Source organism: Cheilinus undulatus, linkage group 2 (genome assembly GCF_018320785.1).
Source record: "Cheilinus undulatus linkage group 2, ASM1832078v1, whole genome shotgun sequence".
NCBI lineage: Eukaryota > Metazoa > Chordata > Actinopteri > Labriformes > Labridae > Cheilinus > Cheilinus undulatus.
This window is the reverse complement of record NC_054866.1, coordinates 49,807,588-49,827,468: the sequence shown is the minus strand read 5'-3', so window position 1 is coordinate 49,827,468 and position 19,881 is coordinate 49,807,588. Positions and strand designations below refer to the sequence as shown.

The 19,881-nt window shown below is 38.2% G+C and overlaps 1 protein-coding gene across 3 annotated transcripts in view; it reads left to right on the top strand.

The window, feature by feature from the left end:
• gdpd4a (glycerophosphodiester phosphodiesterase domain containing 4a) overlaps positions 1-19,881 on the top strand; it is a 48,842-nt gene that overhangs the window by 12,624 nt on the left and 16,337 nt on the right. For all 3 annotated transcript variants that reach the window (XM_041810351.1, XM_041810335.1, XM_041810343.1), the window contains 7 exons: positions 12,948-13,170; positions 14,045-14,150; positions 15,425-15,528; positions 15,643-15,736; positions 16,446-16,505; positions 16,617-16,715; positions 16,836-16,929. In XM_041810351.1, coding sequence (XP_041666285.1) covers positions 13,109-13,170; positions 14,045-14,150; positions 15,425-15,528; positions 15,643-15,736; positions 16,446-16,505; positions 16,617-16,715; positions 16,836-16,929 — 619 coding nt within the window. In that variant the 5' untranslated portion in view covers positions 12,948-13,108. The remainder of the gene's footprint in view (positions 1-12,947; positions 13,171-14,044; positions 14,151-15,424; positions 15,529-15,642; positions 15,737-16,445; positions 16,506-16,616; positions 16,716-16,835; positions 16,930-19,881) is intronic.

Sequence of the window (19,881 nt, the reverse complement as noted above, 5' to 3'; positions counted from 1 at the left end):
TGTGCAGTCTGGCAAGTATATTTTTTATCCTTTGTCCTTTGAGAAAATAAAACTGTAGAGTAATTTGTAATTTAGCAGTTGAGACATGTAGAAAATTATTACTGCACCAGTTTTGTTGATGTCATTATTTCCCCAGACCATGAGAATAGACCTCCTATCCCATTTCACAGTGTAACAGCTCAGTCTTCTGCAGACATGAACATTGTGCCTGTGAGAGAAATTTTTTAATATTTTAGTTATCTGGCTGTATGACACAATACAGTCTGGCTGGTTACAAACCGAAAGGCAGAGGGTCACTTCTAGCCTGTGTCAGACCAATCATCATTCATCCTGATAATGCCACACTGGCTTCAACTCCAAGGGAATCGGGGGCTCGGGGTATTTTCACACCTAACCTGTTTAGTTCGGTTAAAACAAACTCATGTCCGTTTGCCAAGTTGGTTCAGTTTGTTGGTGCTGGTGTGAAAGCTGTCTGTTGAACCCTGGTGTGGAACAAACAACTGTTCTGAGACCATCTGAAAAGATTGATCAAGGCCCGCCTTTTTTTCCTGTGGTGGTCTGTTTGTGGTAAGAACCTAGACTGACCTCAATCCTCCCCAACCGAAATGAACATTGTGCTTTTTTGGAACACACCAGCTACCATAGCTATTCCACAAATTTTGTGGAAGGTTTGCACGCACGGGCAAGCACAGCGAGAAGAGAATGGGCTCCTCCAGGAGTTTTATTCAGTTCTTTAACCAGTGCTTTGAGTTAAAAAAACATTTATTACAGGGGTGCTGGAAGTTATAGTTGAAGCATTGTTTCTACACTTCATTGGTAAAATGTGTGTTATCAGGACAGAGGATCATAAGAAGTTTCTCTCGCTTTTTCCTCTCCCTCTGTGACATGTATGTGCTCTCTTTCCCTCCCTCTTCCCTTCAGAGGAGAGATGAGAAAAAATAATTAAACAACTATTATCATATAGGATCTGGGAATGTGAAGTGATGTTCCTGTACCTTAAATTTAATTTATTCTTGTGTTGCCCAACAATGATGAGCTCTGTCCAACTGCGAGTTCACTCACTGGACGAGAAGTACATAAAAAGTTAGAGGATACTTTAGCTCTTAATATAACCAACAAGCACTGATGAACTTCATCTGCATATCAAATAAAGACGTAAATATTTGTTTAAATGTTTATTAAAACTGCTGATAGTTTTAATTGTTGCTAATGCTGCAGTATACAGCAGGTGTGGTTATCAACCATAAACATCATCATTTGTCATCACTAAATTACACTCCTGAAAGAAAAAATTAAATTTTTTTAAACCCACAAGTCGTGGATCACATACAGTGCATGTTTTAACAGTTTGACTTAAGAGAAGGTGCAGGCTTGGTACAATGCCATGAATAGTTAAATTAAATGCAGCAGTATGTGCATTTGTCATTTGGCAAATTAGCCCGACACTATTGACAGGGGTTCTGTCATCACTGTCAATTCTGTCAGTATCTTCACACGTGTGTGCTTGAAAATGAGGCACAATGTTATGTCTTATGCAAATGCAAACAACATAAAAACTGATGACCAAAACCAACTTCAGTCCCTGTAGTTATCAATTTTGAAAATGGAGAGTGATTTCGGAGCAGTGGCAGCCAGGAAGGACTAAACAAGTCTGTGTTTACTTAATTGTGAACTTGTACTTTTATTTATTTGTTTACTTGTTTATTTACTTCCTCAAAATTTCCCATGAAAAATTCCAACCAGTTAGGGAGCATTTCCCTCTCGCATTGCTTATTTTGATCTACCTGTAAATTTTCCCATGTGAATACAGACAAAGCAAAGCATAATGATGCAACAATATGATAATTTCTTGTTTATTCAGAGAAGAGCAAACAAGCTACATTAGTGAAAATGCCTGAAGATCTGACACTCTGCACTAGTATCTGTGTGTCCTTGCAAAATAAATACCTGTGTGACTAGGTGGTTAATGGAGCAAGTTATGATCCCTTAAATGATGCGTTGTAAATGTGAACTGATCTGCATCACTGTAACCCTCTGAGAACAGTAGTGCTGTGGCTTGTAAGGCATTAGAGGGAACAGTTTAAAATTTAAATATCTGAACTTTAAAATGTGGTTAGATAATCTGCTGATGTAGGCTGCTGTATATCCTGACTAGATTGATTTTTGGAGTTTTTTGGAGGTGTTGAATCATCTGTTATGTCACTCAGAACATACACCCACAGCAGAAACACAGCTGCAGGAGCTGCTGACATTTCAAATCTGCAGTACTTTTCAACACTGACTATTAAATGAGGAACATGAAGTACTGCAACACATTTACCACATCCAGGAATTTTTTTTAAAATAAAGCCCAATGAGTAATATCTAAAAACTCTTATAGTCGTTTATATATGCACCAGTTTATGTTGTCAGAAGTTGATATACTCATGGGATTTAAATGAGACAATCTGTCTTTTTTAATGACTGATGGTATTAAAAGAACAAAAGCTGTAAAAACACTACAGATTTTTAGTCATACTTTAACCCAAAGGTGAAAGAGTGGTAGTGGTAGAGCAGAAGATGTGACACTGTCTAAATTGCACAAAAAACTTTGGCAACATACTGTAAGAGGGCAATGTGAAGGAGTTTCAAAGAGTTTTTCGTAGTTAAAAACAAGACACCCAAGATAAGATGCTGAGGATTTATATTTTTGTTTCCATGGTATCAAAACAGGCTGTACGACCGCTGCCTCACAGCAAGAAGGTTCCTGTTTCACTTTGGGGTCAGGGCCTTTCTGTGCACAGTTTGCATGTTCTCCCTGTGCATGCATGGTTTCTCTCCAGGTACACTGGCTTTCTCCCACCACCAAAGACATGCTTGTTAGGTTTATTGGTGACACAGCCGTAGGTGTCGCCCCCCACAACAAGATAAGCTATGTAGAAAATGGATGGATCTATAAAAAGTAACTATTTCATTGTAAGGTATGAAATATACATTGCTGCATCTAGATAAGTAATCAGTTGTCCTGTACACTCACACATAAAGTGTATAAATAGAAAAATGATCTCAACTGACTTTGATTCTCTCTGCAAAGAGCTGGCCAGATAAAGTGCTGTCCAGTCGTGCAGGTTGATGTCACGCTGCTGAGGGACTGGCCAATGTCCAAGGGCTATTCAGAGAAAGCGAGAGAGAGGGGAACTGTGACAGATGGATAGGGCAGGAAGGAGAAGGGATGAAAGGAAAACTCAGGTTAAGACATTTAACTTGGAGACAATGAAATAGTAAAGAGGAACAGATGGACAGAAAGACAGTGAAGGAGTGTGAGGAGACTGAATGAGAAACAGCAGACAAAAACACCATCAACCAAATACCATAAAACATTGTAATCTTGATTCTCCCCCACAACTTTTAAACATTTTCCTCCACTGTTTTTCCTGCCCTCTTTATCAAGTCTCATTTTTTTTGTCAGTGTCCTTTTGTTCACAATGAGCTGTGAAACTTTTTCAGTCTAGACAAGTAAACTTTATTTGTATAGCACATTTTTAAAAAAGGGTGTTTGACAAAAGTGCTTTGCTGAGAGCCTAAACTTTATTCATGTTCTCTCCTTTGGCCTCAGTTGCTCAGAAAGTGCTTAAATGCGTCATTTCTCTCCTGCTGTTACAGTGTTTCAAACGACTGATCTACTTGGGTCCAGATCCAAGTTTGATAGAGCAATAGTTATGCTCCTATCAGCATTTGAAAGTTGTCTACCTGGTGGTGAGTTAAGAGACAATTGAGCTTGTTGCTAAAACACAAAGTGTTGTGTTGAAATTTGAGCTTTGAGGACAACTTTTGCATTTTTGGGGGCCTTTTCATGCTCCAAAACTCACCAAATTTGGTGGCTTGTTAGATCCTGGTGAAAAATTTTGTATTCTGGTGGTTCCATTAACCTCACTCCAAAAATGGCCCCTCAGGGGCCCCAAACATCTTTTCTTTGGGTGCACCTCCACAAACTTTTAGTGATGTGCATGAAAATTTGTACATGTGAATCAAGCCCAGACGAACAAAAACTAATATACCCTCTTTTAAAAATATATACAGGAAGTGAGATCATCAGAAAAACTGTCCAATTTTGGCTGTTTTTCGGTCAATTTTCAGTCCTTGCATTTGATCGAACTAGTCATTTGGGACTTTTCTTTTTCACTCAACAATGGGTTTGCCTCAAACTACATAAGATGGACACCTAACGTTATCAAAAGCAGGAGTTTTCACCACAGGGCATAATGATTATTAGCCACCAAAGTGGACAACAATTCTTGGCACTTTGCCAAAAATCTTTTTTCTTACCAACTCAGCAGGGATGATGTCAGTCTTCATGAAACTTCATTGGCATGTTTATACCTACACCCTGAATACACCCATGTTCAATATATCTCATCTGGTCACAGCGCCCTCTGCTGGTGCTTACTTTGTTTACATATTGTGTCCTCATTCCTACGTGGTTGGTCCGATCTTCCTCAAAGTTGTTCTGGAGCAATCGTAACGCGTTGCCCATTGTGCCAGTCCAGGCCTCATGGACCTGCATCTAACCTTGTTGCCATGGCCACGCCTCAAATGTCAAAAACAGGAAGTAGTGTTTTCATTGCCTTATCAGCATTGTACAATCACCAAATTTCATATGCATGACCCTTGTTGGTTACTCATACCAATCATGTGATTTTTATTAGGGGGCGTGGCCTAATGGCTCAGTGGCATCCCTTACAATATTTCAAAACATCAGCCCCCTAATTAGGTTGAACCTGGGATTCTGAAAACCAGAACACATGTATCACCAAAAAACACGACCATGCTCTAAATGCACAGGAAGTGAGATCATAGCCATTTTTGCCCCAATTTGATGATTATTGGTGAATTCACAGTCCTCGCATCTGATTGAACTTGTCCGAGAGGAATTATCTGCTTGATTCCAGAATGGTTTTTCCTTAAACTACACAAGTTGGAGATATCAGCTTGTCCTGGGCGGGACTCTTCCCCAGTGGGCAGGGCCGTGATAAGGACCCAAAGTAATGGAAGTAATGGAAAGTAAAGAAATTATGTTACATTCAAAAACTTCATGAGAAAATCAATTTATGTTCGTGCTTTAGCAGTTTGATTCAAATAACATGACTCAGCCTGAGAGATAACAGCATGCAGGACCTGCTAGACTAGCAGTATTGATTAGCTTAAATGTCAATGATACTGGGTTGTGAAAATTGTGAAAACAGGTTAATTTAACAGGATGAAACACGGTGGTTACTAAATTTTTAGAATGATCAGGTTAGGTAGAATATGCTTGGGATTTTTTTTAGGTTGGGAGAAATTGACTAAATGTCAATGTATTCATATTAAAAAAAGCAGTATTGTAACATAATGACGTTTTTACAAATCATGGATGGAAAAAGTAAGACAGTCAATTGATTATTCACTTGGTACTGAGCGACTTTTTTAATTGATTATATATTAGCTCTTGATAAAGTTGTAGTTTTTCAGTTCTGGTTTCTGCGTATTGAACTTGAGGCTCTGGTGTACATTTGGGCAATAAGCAAATCTATCATTCTACAAATGTGCAGAAAACCTATTTCACTGCAGAAGCTAATCCAGACAGGCTTTAGAGCTGGAAGTGCTGAAGTCTAGTCTGACCTGTTACCTCTCAAATCCAGCTCCTCCACAAGGTAATGGGATTCAGGCTGACATGAAAGTGGAGAGTGAAGAAGTAAAGCCTGAGCAGAGCTGGAGAAGGCATCACAAATTTTTAATCTTAAAACCTTTAAGACTTAACATTATTGCTCTAAGGAAACTGAGACTTTAATTTTGAGGGGATTGTTGTTTAAAGTCTGAGTTTTTATTGGAGAAAGCTTTAGATTTCCTCGTGTTAAAGTGTACAACAAAAGAAGAAAATAATCAATGTGTTGGAGTGCTTTTTACTTATTTTGAATCATTTCTTAACTGATGTGAGGGATTATTTTCTTTGTCTATCATGATAAAAATGACTTATACCCTGATTAGTTTGACCGTACTTTTTACCTTGTTTTTGATACTCTTAAGTCACATTAAAAAGTTATTTTCTGGTTTTGTGCTTATAAAAACAACTTTAGACCTTTTGTGGTCTTTGCAGTAGTTGGTCAAAAACCTCGCTCAGTTTCAGCCTGTGAAAGCTCATAACTGAATAATCGATCATCTAGATGTTTGACTTTATGACCTTCAGTGTGTTACTACTTTTGTTTCTCTTACAGCACTTTATTCTTTTTACCGTATTACATAACCCTTCCCTTTCTTATGATTTACATCCCACTTGCTTTCTTCTCCTCGTGTCATTCCTCTCAGACTCATGAGCCCCTTTAACACTCTTAGATTAAACCTGTCTGCAGGCTGACTTTGCTTTTCACAAGAAATTTCCATCACAAGAGACCTCAGCTGTCTCGCTTACACTTGAATGTCTTTATGTGGGTGCTGATCTCCCTCACATTTCATTTTCCCTCATCCTGTTTTATTCTTTCTTAATTAAATATGTCTCTTATATTACCTCACACTGCTGTATTTTCTCTCTAAAAATGTATTATTCAGCGCGCTGTTTTATGTTAAAAAGAGCCGACTCTGTTCTTAGCCTGCAGGAAGAATCTCTGTGTATTTCCATCGTGTGCACTACAGCTTTTATGACTCCTGATGGTAATTTCCCTCGCACATTTTCTCTGAAATCTTCCCTTCACTCTCCCTTTTTTATTACTCTATCTGGCTCTTGTTTACCCCTTCTCTCTTCACAGCAGTAATAATAACAGATCTGATGTCACAGTTGCCATGGCAACCATGTGATGTGTTGACCCGACATCAGTCTTTGGACAGAATAATAAATTAATTACACACGCTATTAAAACAGAAAATAGTAAATAGCTTCATGGTATAGTAGCACTTAACTCTTAAAAGCTAAAGTAAAAAATCCTTTAAAATCTGTACTATAAATAGCTGATTTTACTATCAGTCAAACTGTTGGCACTTCATATTAATTTCCAATATGAAATCTTCACACTGTACAGTTGTGATTGCAGCAGTATAATCAGAAAAAGAGCCTGTCACATCATGACAAATACACACAAATACTTTAACATTTGGCTAGATTGCTGTTAAATTATTTTCTGAAGAGGTGATGGACAGTATCAGGATGATGACTGAGGACTAATCAGTATTGTTATTTGAGTTTTTCCATCCATCCATCTTCTTCTGCTTATCCGAGATTGGGTCGCGGGGTCAGTAGCCTAAGCAGGGAAGCCCAGACTTCCCTCTCTCCTGCCACTTCATCCAGCTCTTCCCAGGGGATCCCGAGGCGTTCCCAGGCCAGCCGAGCGACATAGTCTCTCCAGCGTGTCCTGGGTCTTCCCCGGGGCCTCCTCCCAGTGGGACTTGCCCATAACACCTCACCAGGGAGGTGTCCAGGAGGCATCCAGACCGGATGCCCGAGCCACCCCATCTGGCTCCTCTCAATGCGGAGGAGCAGCGGCTCTACTCCGAGTCTCTCCCGGATGACCGAGCTTCTCACCCAATCTCTAAAGGAGAGCCCAGACACCCTGCGGAGGAAACTCATTTCAGCTGCCTGTATCCGCGATCTCGTTCTTTCGGTCACTACAGTGACATTCCATGTCCCCAGAGCCAGCCTCTGCAGCCGAGGATCGGACCGCCAAGGTCCCCGCCTTCGGCTGCCGCCCAGCTCACACCGCATCTGACCTCTTTGGCCCCTCTTACAGGTGGTGAGTCCATGGGAGGGGGGACCCACGTTGCCTCTTCGGGCTGTGCCCGGCTGGGCCCCATGGATGCAGGCCCAGCCACCAGGCGCTTGCCATCGAGCCCCACTCCTAGGCCTGGCTCCAGGAGGGGGCCCCGATGACCCACATCCAGGCAAGGGAGATCTGAGTCCTTCCTGTCTTTCTGCCATATACGGTCTTTGAGCTGCGCTTCGTCTCGTCCCTCACCCAGGACCTGTTTGCCTTGAGAGACCCTACCAGGGGCATGAAGCCCCTGACAACATAGCTCCCAGGATCCTTGGGACACGCAAACCCCTCCACCACATTAAGGTGGCAGCTCAGGGAGTGGTATTTGAGTTTTTTTGTAAATATATTTATTTGTAACCGATACATATTGGGCATAAATATTGGCCTGAAGTTTTAAACTGTATTTTAAGGAATAAAGTTTTTTTTGTCTGAATTACATTTATATATCAGTATCGATGTTGGTATGAACAAACGGAGAAAAATTAAATGGGCTCATTGATCATTTGTTAAAATGAAGGAATAATCTCTCATTTGAAAGTTTATTTATTTACTTATGCATATTTCAGAGAACAAATTAAAGAAATTTTATGAATAAAGTCAAAAGTCTGGCATGGGCTTAATTGGTATCGAAGTACCATTTAAGCCCATCTGTGTTCCAAATAAGCCCACAACCACATTTATTTACAGAAATATAAAAAATTATTAGCCTAATTACTAAAAAAGACAACACTTTACAGCCATAACTCTGAACATAACCTGGTAGAGACTGGGTAAGAGTTTAGGCTGAGTAAACAAGGTCATCTAGCCTTAAAAATGGTGTCACAAACAGAGGACCTCCACTGTCCATGGAGGGGGTTAAAGTATGTAATCCTGCACACTCAATAATAGGCTTTTCCTGATAGTGGCAAAAAAACAAACAGAAAAGAACTCAACAATCTAAAAACCTATTATTATTTTGTATAAAGATTTATTGCATACAAGGCTAGAAACAGACTACAATTATTCTCCTTGTTTAGACTGTAGCACTTATCTGGCATTTAATAACACACAGGTCACATCTGTGTGTGTCTGTGAATGTCTTTAACCCTTTAAAGCCAATTGTTATCATATTTGATAAGGGATCAGGATCAAAATCAGGCATTTACACGGTAATGGTACCAACACATCTGATACCTACAGGACCAAGTTACAACACAGGTATTGATACTTCATTTCGATACCCCACCACCCCATATAAAAGGCAACAAATCCGTCATGGAATGTGTGTGAAATTATGTGTTAAGTTACACTGGTCTCCTTTTCTTATCTCATGTTTGACTGGCAAGATATTTCTGCCAATCATTTACGATACCAAGACAACATTTTTTCTCTGGCTGACCTTTTACTTGTATAAAAAGGATCGATTTAGCACCAGTATCAGAAAAAGTCAATTGATATCCAATTGTGTGTGATACCCATTTTTGATTTATGATTTTGTGAGATCTCTGTCCAATCAACATGAGCAATAATTTCCGTTAAAACCGTTTGTATAAAATTGGATAAATAATAAAAATGCCCCCCAGTGGAATAACCAGAAATGCCTAATGCATCAAATGTGATGCAAACTAAAATCTTGTGAAATTTTAAGGCAGTTTTCCTTTTTGGATTTCGATAGGTTTAATAAACATCTGAGTTACAAAAATACGAATTTTCTGGCCATGAACTGAGGTATCAGGCTTTACAGGGTTAAGAGGAGCACACCCTTACACTTTGGCTGCCGTGTAAAAACATTATAAGGATATTTGCAACAGTACTTTCATTTCAGCATAAAATATCACCTAATGACTTTGGTTTTATTGAAAATTGACCTAATTTTGTGTACATATTTATACAATACTAGCTAAAATTAACCTTTTGAATTCATACATTTTCTTTCTCTTTTGAAGGCTGTCTCTCTCTTTGTCTTGTCACCCCTTTGGGATCTCGACCCCAAATCTTGTAAACAGTGATCTAGCTCGGTGTTACTCAACTGGTGGGTTGGGACCCAAAAGTGGGTCACGGAGCAGTTTTCTGTGGGTCACAAATATGTGTCTGGGAAAAATGGTGGCAAAAGTCTATGAGGAAAATGCAACCATACCATTTGTTTTGCTCTTTTTTGTTTTTATAATGGGCAAATTTAAATGTTTCAGTGATATTTCAACAAATTTATCTCATTTTCTTGCAATAAAAGAGCTGCTTTTACCATGTTAATGATGGAATTTCTCAAGATCTCTGGAAAATTGGCTTAAATTTACACATTATTATAGGGATCGGTAAAAATATCGATTGATCGATGCATTGCAATACCCCCCCCCCCCCAGCAAATCCTCTGAATCGATTTACCTCCTGGCCAGTAGGGGTCACTCTGAGTGTGATTCGCAAACAACAACTAACCATAACCATGTTATGTGAGGTTTGTAACAATTTCCAAGAGGAAAGACATATTATTAAGGTTTACATGCACTTTACTTTTTCAGCGGTTATACAGAACTGGCTTTTTTTTTTTTTACTTTTGCGCTCCTTGTGCACAAATAAGTTATTATTGTGCAAATTTTTATTTTCAGATGTTTTATTACTAAAAAATATGAGTTGACCTACCACATATGTTCACATGGGCATGAAAATAATTATTAAAAATTGTCAACAGGTCATTTGTTGATTGCTACTTCTTACTGAATCATCACTGAATCGTGAGGTTCTTAGCAATACCCAGCCCTACATCATTGGTAAAGGGGAGTGTAAAAAATGAGTTTTGTTCTGTCTCTTGTTCCTATCATAAATCCTGTTCATCCAAGATCCTAAGAGCAACATTTTTATTTATTTAAACATGCATTGCTGAAATTTTATGGAAATTTGGGTCACAGTTTGCCATCAAAGATATTGGTGGGTCCAGAGGCTAGAGCAGTTGAGAACCACTGATCTAGCCTATTAGATAAAGCCAGCTTTGTGGGACGAAAAACTCTGACTTCAGCCTCTACTGACTCTGCTTACTTTATAATCCTTGTAGGACCTAGGCTAATATTCACTCCTGATGGACTAGATCAGGTTTGTACATTTAGCATCTGTCAGCATCAAACACCAGGCTTTCTAACATGGCTATATCCTGTTATACACTCACAAACACACAAACAGACATACTGTATATGGAGGCTACTGAAATGATAAACCCTCTATTCTGTTACTGAACTAGTTCACATTGTGGACACCACAGGTTTTATAATGGATAGTGTGTGAAGCTAAGTCGACCTCTTTGTTCTTAACTTAGGCTGCTGTTAGAGGTTGTTGCTAGACCTACATGAAGCAGATTTAGGCCATCTATCTGGGTCTGGAACACATCAGGATCTCTATAAGGAGAACTTCTGGGAACTGAAATGTCTGTGGTTCACTAGGTTTACAGCAGAATAGAATCAGCAAAAAATTTGCTTGTTGAACTCTGTCAGAAGTTAGGATATGCTACTTCCCTTTCAATATATGATATAAAGGATCATGAGGATGCTTTAGATAATTTTAGCTTGAATAATTTAAGTGTATTTTTCAAATGAGATCAATGTTGGCCCTGGATTGTGATGTGTAAGCCAAGACTGGCCGATCTATCTATGGGTCTGACTGATTGGCTGGCTTCACCTGTTGGCTGATGACTGCTGATAATTTGCTGTCTTTGGGATTTGGTTCAGTAGAGCAGAGGATGTCGAGCTGTTGCATAAGTATTCTTGTTAAGCCCTGCTGTTGCTGATGTGTTATGGTTGAGATATTTAAAGAGATAGCTGGAAGCAAACTATAAATAACTTTGGTGGTAATTGTATCTGTATGTGACATACATCTGTGAACGATGGAATGCTTCTGTACAAGTTCTAAGATCAGTCTTCACAATAAGATTTTAAGTACAAAGCAAGCAGGTAGGAATTTGCCTAAAATGGATACTGAAGAGGGATATTTTTAGAGGTTAAATTCCTGCAGTGTTTACAGTGTCATGAACAGTTTTGTTTTACCATTATTATCCAACAAGTTTGACATATGATAAGCAATGTATTTGTCTAGAGTGGACAGTATTGTGTCCCAGATCAAATGTTATCACAGTTAAAAGGGGGAAATAGTGTGGTGTGGTGTTGCAACTGACAGTTTTCATTATAGACAAATCTTTAAAATACTAAGTTAAAAAAATCAGATTATCATTTACATATAGAATATCAATTGTCAAAAAAGTAGGGAAGCATGATGTTCTTGTATCAGCTGAAATTAATCTGTAAATATTGTGTATCAGATATCAGCAAAAATCCAATATCGTGCATCCCTTAAAAAAAGTGAGATTCAAGTTGCTTGCTCTGTGCAACCACTACCCCTAAATACATAAAAAACAGTTTACTACATTGCAATTTAGGATAAAATATACACAACCAAAGCAAATCCTTAGATTATAAATAGAATTTTACAATATTTTCAGGTTTCTTACTGGAAAAAATCATTAGCGTGGTTATTTGTGTATATATTGAGATTTAGATTACTGAACATGATTATTTATCAATTTTAAAACATGCATGTATTTATTAATTTTGAGCGCTTTCACCACTTCAGTATCCTTAAAACTTTAAAAAAACAAGCAATATGTGAAAATATAACGCAACACCACACACTAATTATTCAATCTAGACCACCTCGTTTTCATGATTTTGGGGAGCCAAAGCTCTGATTGAAAGTAATCGCCTGGCACTGTGTTATTCTGTGTTATATAATTGAAAAATTCATGTTTTAATGTTTATTTGTTGACTGAATAATCAGCTGTTTTGGCAGCTTTTTTTTCCTGTTTCTTTAGTTACTCCTGTCATGACATTAATCTTTTGCTGTTGTAGATTTTAATTTGGACATTTGTTTATCTGAAAAGGGTTAGGTTTAGGGTTAGTAGATGTAGGACAGGTAGCTACTGTATGTGCACACGTGTTCATTGCAGTCATGATTCCCATGAGCAGATGTGTTGCATAGAACTACACAACTTGTGTATAGTTACACCACATATAGGTCAGCATGTATTTCTGTAAGAGCATCTCTATTATCTGGGTTATTAAACAGGCTACATTGATTAAACCAGAACTCCACAGCCACACAAACACCGTTGTGCTGAGTTTGCTTTTCCTATATACATTTTAGATTGATTCAAACTTTTTTCTCCCTCTTCAGGTGAAGGTGGTTTGGTGTCCGGCATTCCTGCCTTCTTTCCTCTCTCCTTCCTTTTCTCTTTTCTCTCTCTGTTCTTCTTCTTCATCCCTCTCTGCTCTCTCACACACACTCTTTCTCTCACACACTCTCTGTCTCTGTGATGCCGGGCTGTGGGTGAGTGGATGCCCGTGACCAGACTGAAGCTGGGGAAACTAAAGGTGGTGCGGCGGCAGCTGCTGCAAAGGTACAGATCAATCATGTTCACATCACTTTTGAGCAGTAAGGTGAAGTTTTTTTCTGACACAGTCTTGGCTCTATATTTTGCCACTTGAAACCATTATGATCATCATAAGTGAAAGCTTACCTCATAGGTTGCTGTGGAAACTATCACAGTATCTATGGAGATAAGTAGGGGTCATATTAGAGGGTGCGTGTAGCAATATGTAGAACGGTTTGGAATGTTTTATCTCATCTTTCAACATTTTATATGCAATGCTAGTGGTATCTAGCTTTTCAGATTGTTCAGCTGGGGAGGTTTCTAAATGATCAGCAATTACTAATACATTTTTGCTTAATATATTTGAACCAACATTTAAAATACAACTTAAAAACAGAAGCAGTATCCCTTTTTATAAGAAACAGTCCTGGTTCCTCCAGATGATGGACAAACTTTGTTGTGTACTCTTGTTGTGCAAACTGCTCACTCTGATGCAAGACAGCCAGCTAACTGTTTCTACTCTGATGGATGAGTCACAGTCTTTCCTTCTGTGCACACATACACTGAATACATCATCTTCAGAGGGCTATTTTCTTATTTTTGTGATAAACTGGTACTTACTCTGCTTTGTATATTGTAAAACATGGCACAGGAAATGTTTTGCAGACTGTCATTAATTTGGATCTGGAACAGGAATTTCAAGTTTAGAGACCTCCTTCAAAAAATATTAGACAGTTGTTATATACATGAAATAATCTTTTGTTTTTAAGTAATACTCCTCTCTGTCATTGTCTCCAAAATATAGCAAATTTAGTTTTCTCTGTTTTAAGTTATGTTTTCTGATTGTTGGTCTCCTAGGTTAGTGGTTCCTCATTGGTTGTTTTTGTTTTCCCTGCATTAGGTATGAACACCAGCCATTTGTCTCCTGCCTGGCCGGCCTCTACGGTTGCCAATGGAGACGATACCAAAGAGCGAGGGCTCAGCCAGGAGAGTGCTGCTGCAGCAAGGTAAATACAACACACACTCACACAAACCCCTTGTATAGATACACACCCATCCATAAGCAGTGAGTTTGGTTATTTGCTGATCTTGCATGGCGTATTGATTCCCTGGCCAGTTTTCCTCTGTCCAGGCTGCTGACTCCAAAGTCAGTTACTGTTTTTCGCTGGAAAAAAATCAGCAGATACAGTGAAACTCTGTCAACATGTATCAAAATTTACTGCTTTCATATGCACTCTGCATTATGATTGACTTCCTCTCCCTTTTTCAGACTGTGTAACATCAGCAGAAACCTTATTTTTAGTTTAAATATCTAACCCTTTGCGCCAAATGTTTTTTAAATAAAAAGCCCAGTTTTTATGATCCTATATTCATAAAGGGGTTGGAATTATTTTATTGATGGACATGGAGCAGTTGGTGTCACACACCTGCCTGCTTCACACTGAATGAGAGACAGAGAGATGCAGACTGAGATCACATTGAGTAGCATGTATGTAAAAGATGTATGGAAATCAGTGATTATGCTGTCCAAAACATTTTAAAATTATGACTGAGGTCTGGATCTTGCAGACATCTGTTTTTTTTTTTGTTTTTTTTTTCTTTTCCAAAAAATAGCCTCCAGTATTAAACTGTAACAGGTAAACCTCATGTGGTAAGGTGGAGATGCTTGTTAATAACTTTAGTAAAACATTGAAAGAGCAGAAAAATATCAGCTGTAACAACACAACTCTGCCTCTGCCACCCTCTCTGTGATACATGATCATGCAATGAAGACTGTGGTTGTGACTGTGGTGTCTCTGTCCCTCACCTGTTGATATGCAGTCTCAAGGTTGTCTAACAAGTTTTTCAAATTTGTGCAGATTGTCCAAATAACTGGTCTTTTTACCCAGACAAATTAGAAAACCTCAAGCAGTTCTATGTAAGCCAGTTAGAGTTCATTTGTACAGACTGAATCTTAAGTTTTGGTTTCATTTTTAGCCATAAACCCCTGTTCACTGAAGCAGATGAGTAAACAAAGACATACTATACCACTACCTGATTCCCGATTTGTTTTATGTCTTCACTATCTAAGATTGTCCTTTTGCGCACCCCTAACCTGAACTGATAAGAAATATCATGGATTAGTTAAACAGACTCTTATTTCTGGTGCTGACTATGGGATCTGATGTTTAATCCTTTAGTTAGCTAATTTAATTAATCTCTTGTTTTAACCAGTTTCCTCTGGTATTTGGAGGTAGTCTGGTAAAGAAAAACATGACTTCTGTTGGTGTGTGTGTTCCAGGTGGAGTGTGGCAGTTTTGGCCTCCTGATCCTTACCTTCTTCCTGAGTTTTTTATTCCTCTACTTCTGGAGTGAAGCTCAGAATGACTACAATGACTTCGACTGGTGGGTTACACTAAGGACATAGTTCTCTACCAGTTCGTCAGTTAAGCCTTTTGGAACAATATGACTGTTATTAAATTTGAAACCTACTGACAATTGTTTCTTTCGTTTCTTCAGGTTTAACTTTGGGACTCTGGGATTCTGGTTTCCCTGGTCTCTGGTCCTGCTGGTCGTTGCTGCAGCTCTCTTCACATACATCGCCCTGCTTTTGGTATGATAGTACTTACACCTGCCACATTTAAATTCTTGTTTTGAGATGAAATTAATAAAGAATTAAGAAAAAGAAGTGAAAAAGTGAATGCATCTCTAGCATAGTCTGATTGTGCTGTTTTTGTAGACTACTTACATTGTTTGGCAATGTGATGTTTAAAACAAAGATAACCAGTTCAGATGTTTGGATCTGTTAAGAAAGCCTTTGTGTGGATAAAACACATATCTCTTTATAGCTGCTGTTGCACTCTTGGGCAAGATGCTTAACTCCCCTGCTCCTTTATTTTAATCAGGATCTGCAGCAGTAAACTTTGTTATCTGTGATAGCCGAATGAGACAATTAGTTTTAGCCTTTTCTCTTAAAATCAGAGTGACACAGTGTTTCATTATCACTAGAGCAAAAAAACCACACATTCCCTCAAGCACTTTGAGTGACATTTAGCAGTTTTGCTGCTTGGCTGAGGTGACAATTATTATATAAGACTTATATAATACAGGGAAATTGACAGAGAGAGGGATCTTTCTTAACCGTCAACTTCTCCCTGAAAAGAGAAATGAGGATGTTTTGAGGATGTTCCATTTTTCTTGCTAAATGCTGAAACTGTACAGAAATGTTTCTTTACTGGTAAAACCTAGTTTGCCTTCCTTGCCTAAAGAAAGTCTCAAAAGAACATAATACACTGTTCAATGAATACCTCAATAATTTTCAGGTTCTGGCGGTGTGTCTGCTTACTGAGGGTCAGAGGCTATACCTTCACTGGAGCCACAAGGTACTGCAAACATACAGAGTAATGATAAAACCAAACACTGAAAGATTTATATTTTTATATTGGTGCGTTATGTGTGAGTTGCTTCTCCTATTGCTCCTGTTTTTCTCTTAGACTGGCATTGTGGTGACACTTGCATTCTCAGTCATAGCCACCGCCATATTGTCTGACCTCTGGAGCAAAGAATGGAAGACTCTTCTTCTATCCTTGCAGGTGAGTGAATCCTGAAACACCTGTCAATCAAAGCAGAGAGTTAATTTTTCGATTTGTAAAATATTGCATAAAAGATAGTTGGAAAATCTAAGATGATTCCCTTTGTCTTTGCATTTTAAGGTCACAGCACCATTTCTTCATGTGGCTGCAGTCTCACTAATGGCGATTCTTTCCTGGCCAATAGCATTGCACTTCTTCCGCATGAACAGGAAAGGTAAGCCAGCTGATGGGGGATTTTAAGCTTACATTGGGAGTAAGAAAACCAAGTACCTTAAGGACCTGGTTCCCCCTTTTTCAGGACCTGAAAATCAACAAGGTTTGAGCTTGTCAATACTGCTAAGGAGTATTATGTGTCCCGTGGCATAACAACATCTTATCATATCACTGGTGCACAAACATTCATCAGTTCTTGAAAAAACTGTTAAAAGGCTGCTGCTGCTGCATCGAGCATGCAGATAAAAAGACTGGCTTAAGCTTCTGCAGGACAGTTATCTTCCTCATCTGCCTAAATCAACTGTAAAAAGCACAGCTAACATTTTTGTTAGAAAAATGTAAATAAAGTAATATCATTATGCAACCTTAAGAATATTATTTTTGGCAAGGAATTTATCATAAAACTGTGTGTAGAAGATCTGCTACTTGACATACCTTTTTTTTATCTAAAAAGTTGATTAAGTCCTGTAATCTGACGGGACAATATACCTGTATAAATGCGACTGTCCACAGATACATGCAGCTAACTCTATCACACAGTGCAAAAGAACTAGCTCAATTAAATCATTGTGCATTACAAGTGGCTGTTTCGCTTCTCAGAACATGCTGGAATATATAACGAAACAGACCTGACTGGTGGGGGTTGGTGCCACTTTTTAACTGCTTTTCTTATGCATTGGGCCATTATCCTGCATTTAAAGAAAAAAGGGAGTTAAACATTAAATAATAAATATTGAAAGTGCTGGTTTGACTGAAAAGACTCTTTAGTTACAATTGAAGACAACTGAAAGATAGAAGAGGGCAGTGAGTCATCCAACAATAAGCCTGCTGTAAGCTCGACTACCATACTGTCACTAGTAGATGCAGACACAGGACGACATTTAAACTGCTTTTCTCTTTGGGAGACTCAAAAAAACAGAGTTTGCTCTATATACCAACGTAACTTTTATTCCATAATTTACAGTAAATGCAGAAGGGAAATGTGTTTACTTTCCAAGCCATATGAAATAGATAAAACAGACCATATTGGAATCCAATAAACTTCCCAACATGAGCTTTACTCAGCTTATATCAGTTCTCTTAAAAATGTATTGTCATGCCATTCCTCTAAACAATAAGAAGGTGTTGATGCTGGTATTAATAAGGACTTGAATCACTAAAGACCATCGTTAAGCTCTCTATCTATCTATCTATCTATCTATCTATCTATCTATCTATCTATCTATATATATATATATATATATATATATATATATATATATATATATATATATACACAAAAGTAAATAGTAAATAAATCAAACCCTGTGTTTAATTGGGATTCAGTATGAATTTTGGCTCTGCACTTGGAGCAGTTTCAGATATATACAATTACACATTTAAATAATTTATCTGTATTAGCACATAGAGAAAAGTAAATCAAACAGAGACGGAAATGCACTTACCTTATGCCACTGAGCTGTAAATATGTAAATCTCCTTGGAAACAATTACAGTTGGCCTTTGCTGAGGCTCCTGTTGCTTGAAAACTAACAAATAAGAAAAAGCTCTTTCATTATTTGGTATTCATTATTCAACATCCACAGCCAACCTCTCACTGACAGAATACATTAGAGGGAACAAAAAGCTAAAGGACCTCGTTGAAATGACATTTTGGCTGATTACTGGCAGAAAAGGGCTTTTTTTCTTAAAGGTGCAGTGTGTAATATTTAGCCTATTAGCATTTAGCAGAACAAGCTTGGTTAAAATGAAACATAACATTTATAAGTAGATTGATCTAAATTAGTGTTGACATCTGATAACACATTTTTTAAATTTATGTTTTAAATGAACTCAGAATAAGCCTTTTATTCATACATAGGGAGGGTCCCCTCCAAGGACGCTGCCATCTTGGATTTTTGCATTTTGCCTGTTTCTATGGCACCATAGAAGGAACCAAATAACAGTTAAGCATGTATTGATTTTTAAACTTCACTGGTTCCCACAGTTATCACCAGAGAAATGATCATCACACTCCAGAATTAACTGTTAGATGTTGATAGTCCCAATTTTACACACTGTACCTTTAAAGCTTAGTGGTGCTGAGCTGCTCTGCCTGCTAGGAATTAAACTATTCTTTTATCAAACAGATCTCGCAGAAGTGTGACACACTAGTCAGGCAGGATTTACAGCATTCTCTGTCTTCACTTTACCTCTACAGAAAATCAGTGTCTCATTGTCTTAATTGATTTTGCACTTGTCGCTTTATAACTCTGATTTTTTTTTTTATGTTCATGTTTTTCTCTTATCCCTAATCATCCAGACATTCCTAATTAACAGCTCTGGCCTTTCTGCTGCCACCTCCTTCTTCTTACTTTACTTTGGGTCACTTTGTCTGTCTTGCTCTGTGAAAAACTGCCTTTTTCCTTTGCACCGAATAGCTTTGACCTCTGTGTCTCCCTGTGTCTCTCTTTGGTCTCCATGGGTACTGTCCCCTGTTGCTATGGTGATTCAGCGGGTAGAGTGATGCTGAGTCATGCCAGGGGTCTCTCCTGGCGGGAGATGAAGGAGAGAGAAACTTGCCAAAGCACAGAATGTAATGTAGCTCTATACTGCAGCTCAGCAAGCATAGGAAAGAATATTTGTTTTTTTTTTCCTCTCTCAGCTTTATTGAATTCAAGCAGTGTTTGGATTTTAGTTAAATTCAAACCCCACACACTATTATGACTAAAGAGCATTAAAATTAATTGATGTAATCATCTTTTTTTTGTTATTTCCTTGAAGAACAACTTTGGAGTCCTTGAAAATCTTAATATCAGTACTTTCCTGGTGTAGTGAGAACAGAAAAGTACAGTGAACAGATATCATTTAAACTGGGTGATAGACACTGGACGCACATCTTATCAAGTGGGTTTAATGTTTTCTTTTTATTGTATTTTTTGTTTAATCTTATTTGGCAACTTTCATGAGAGACT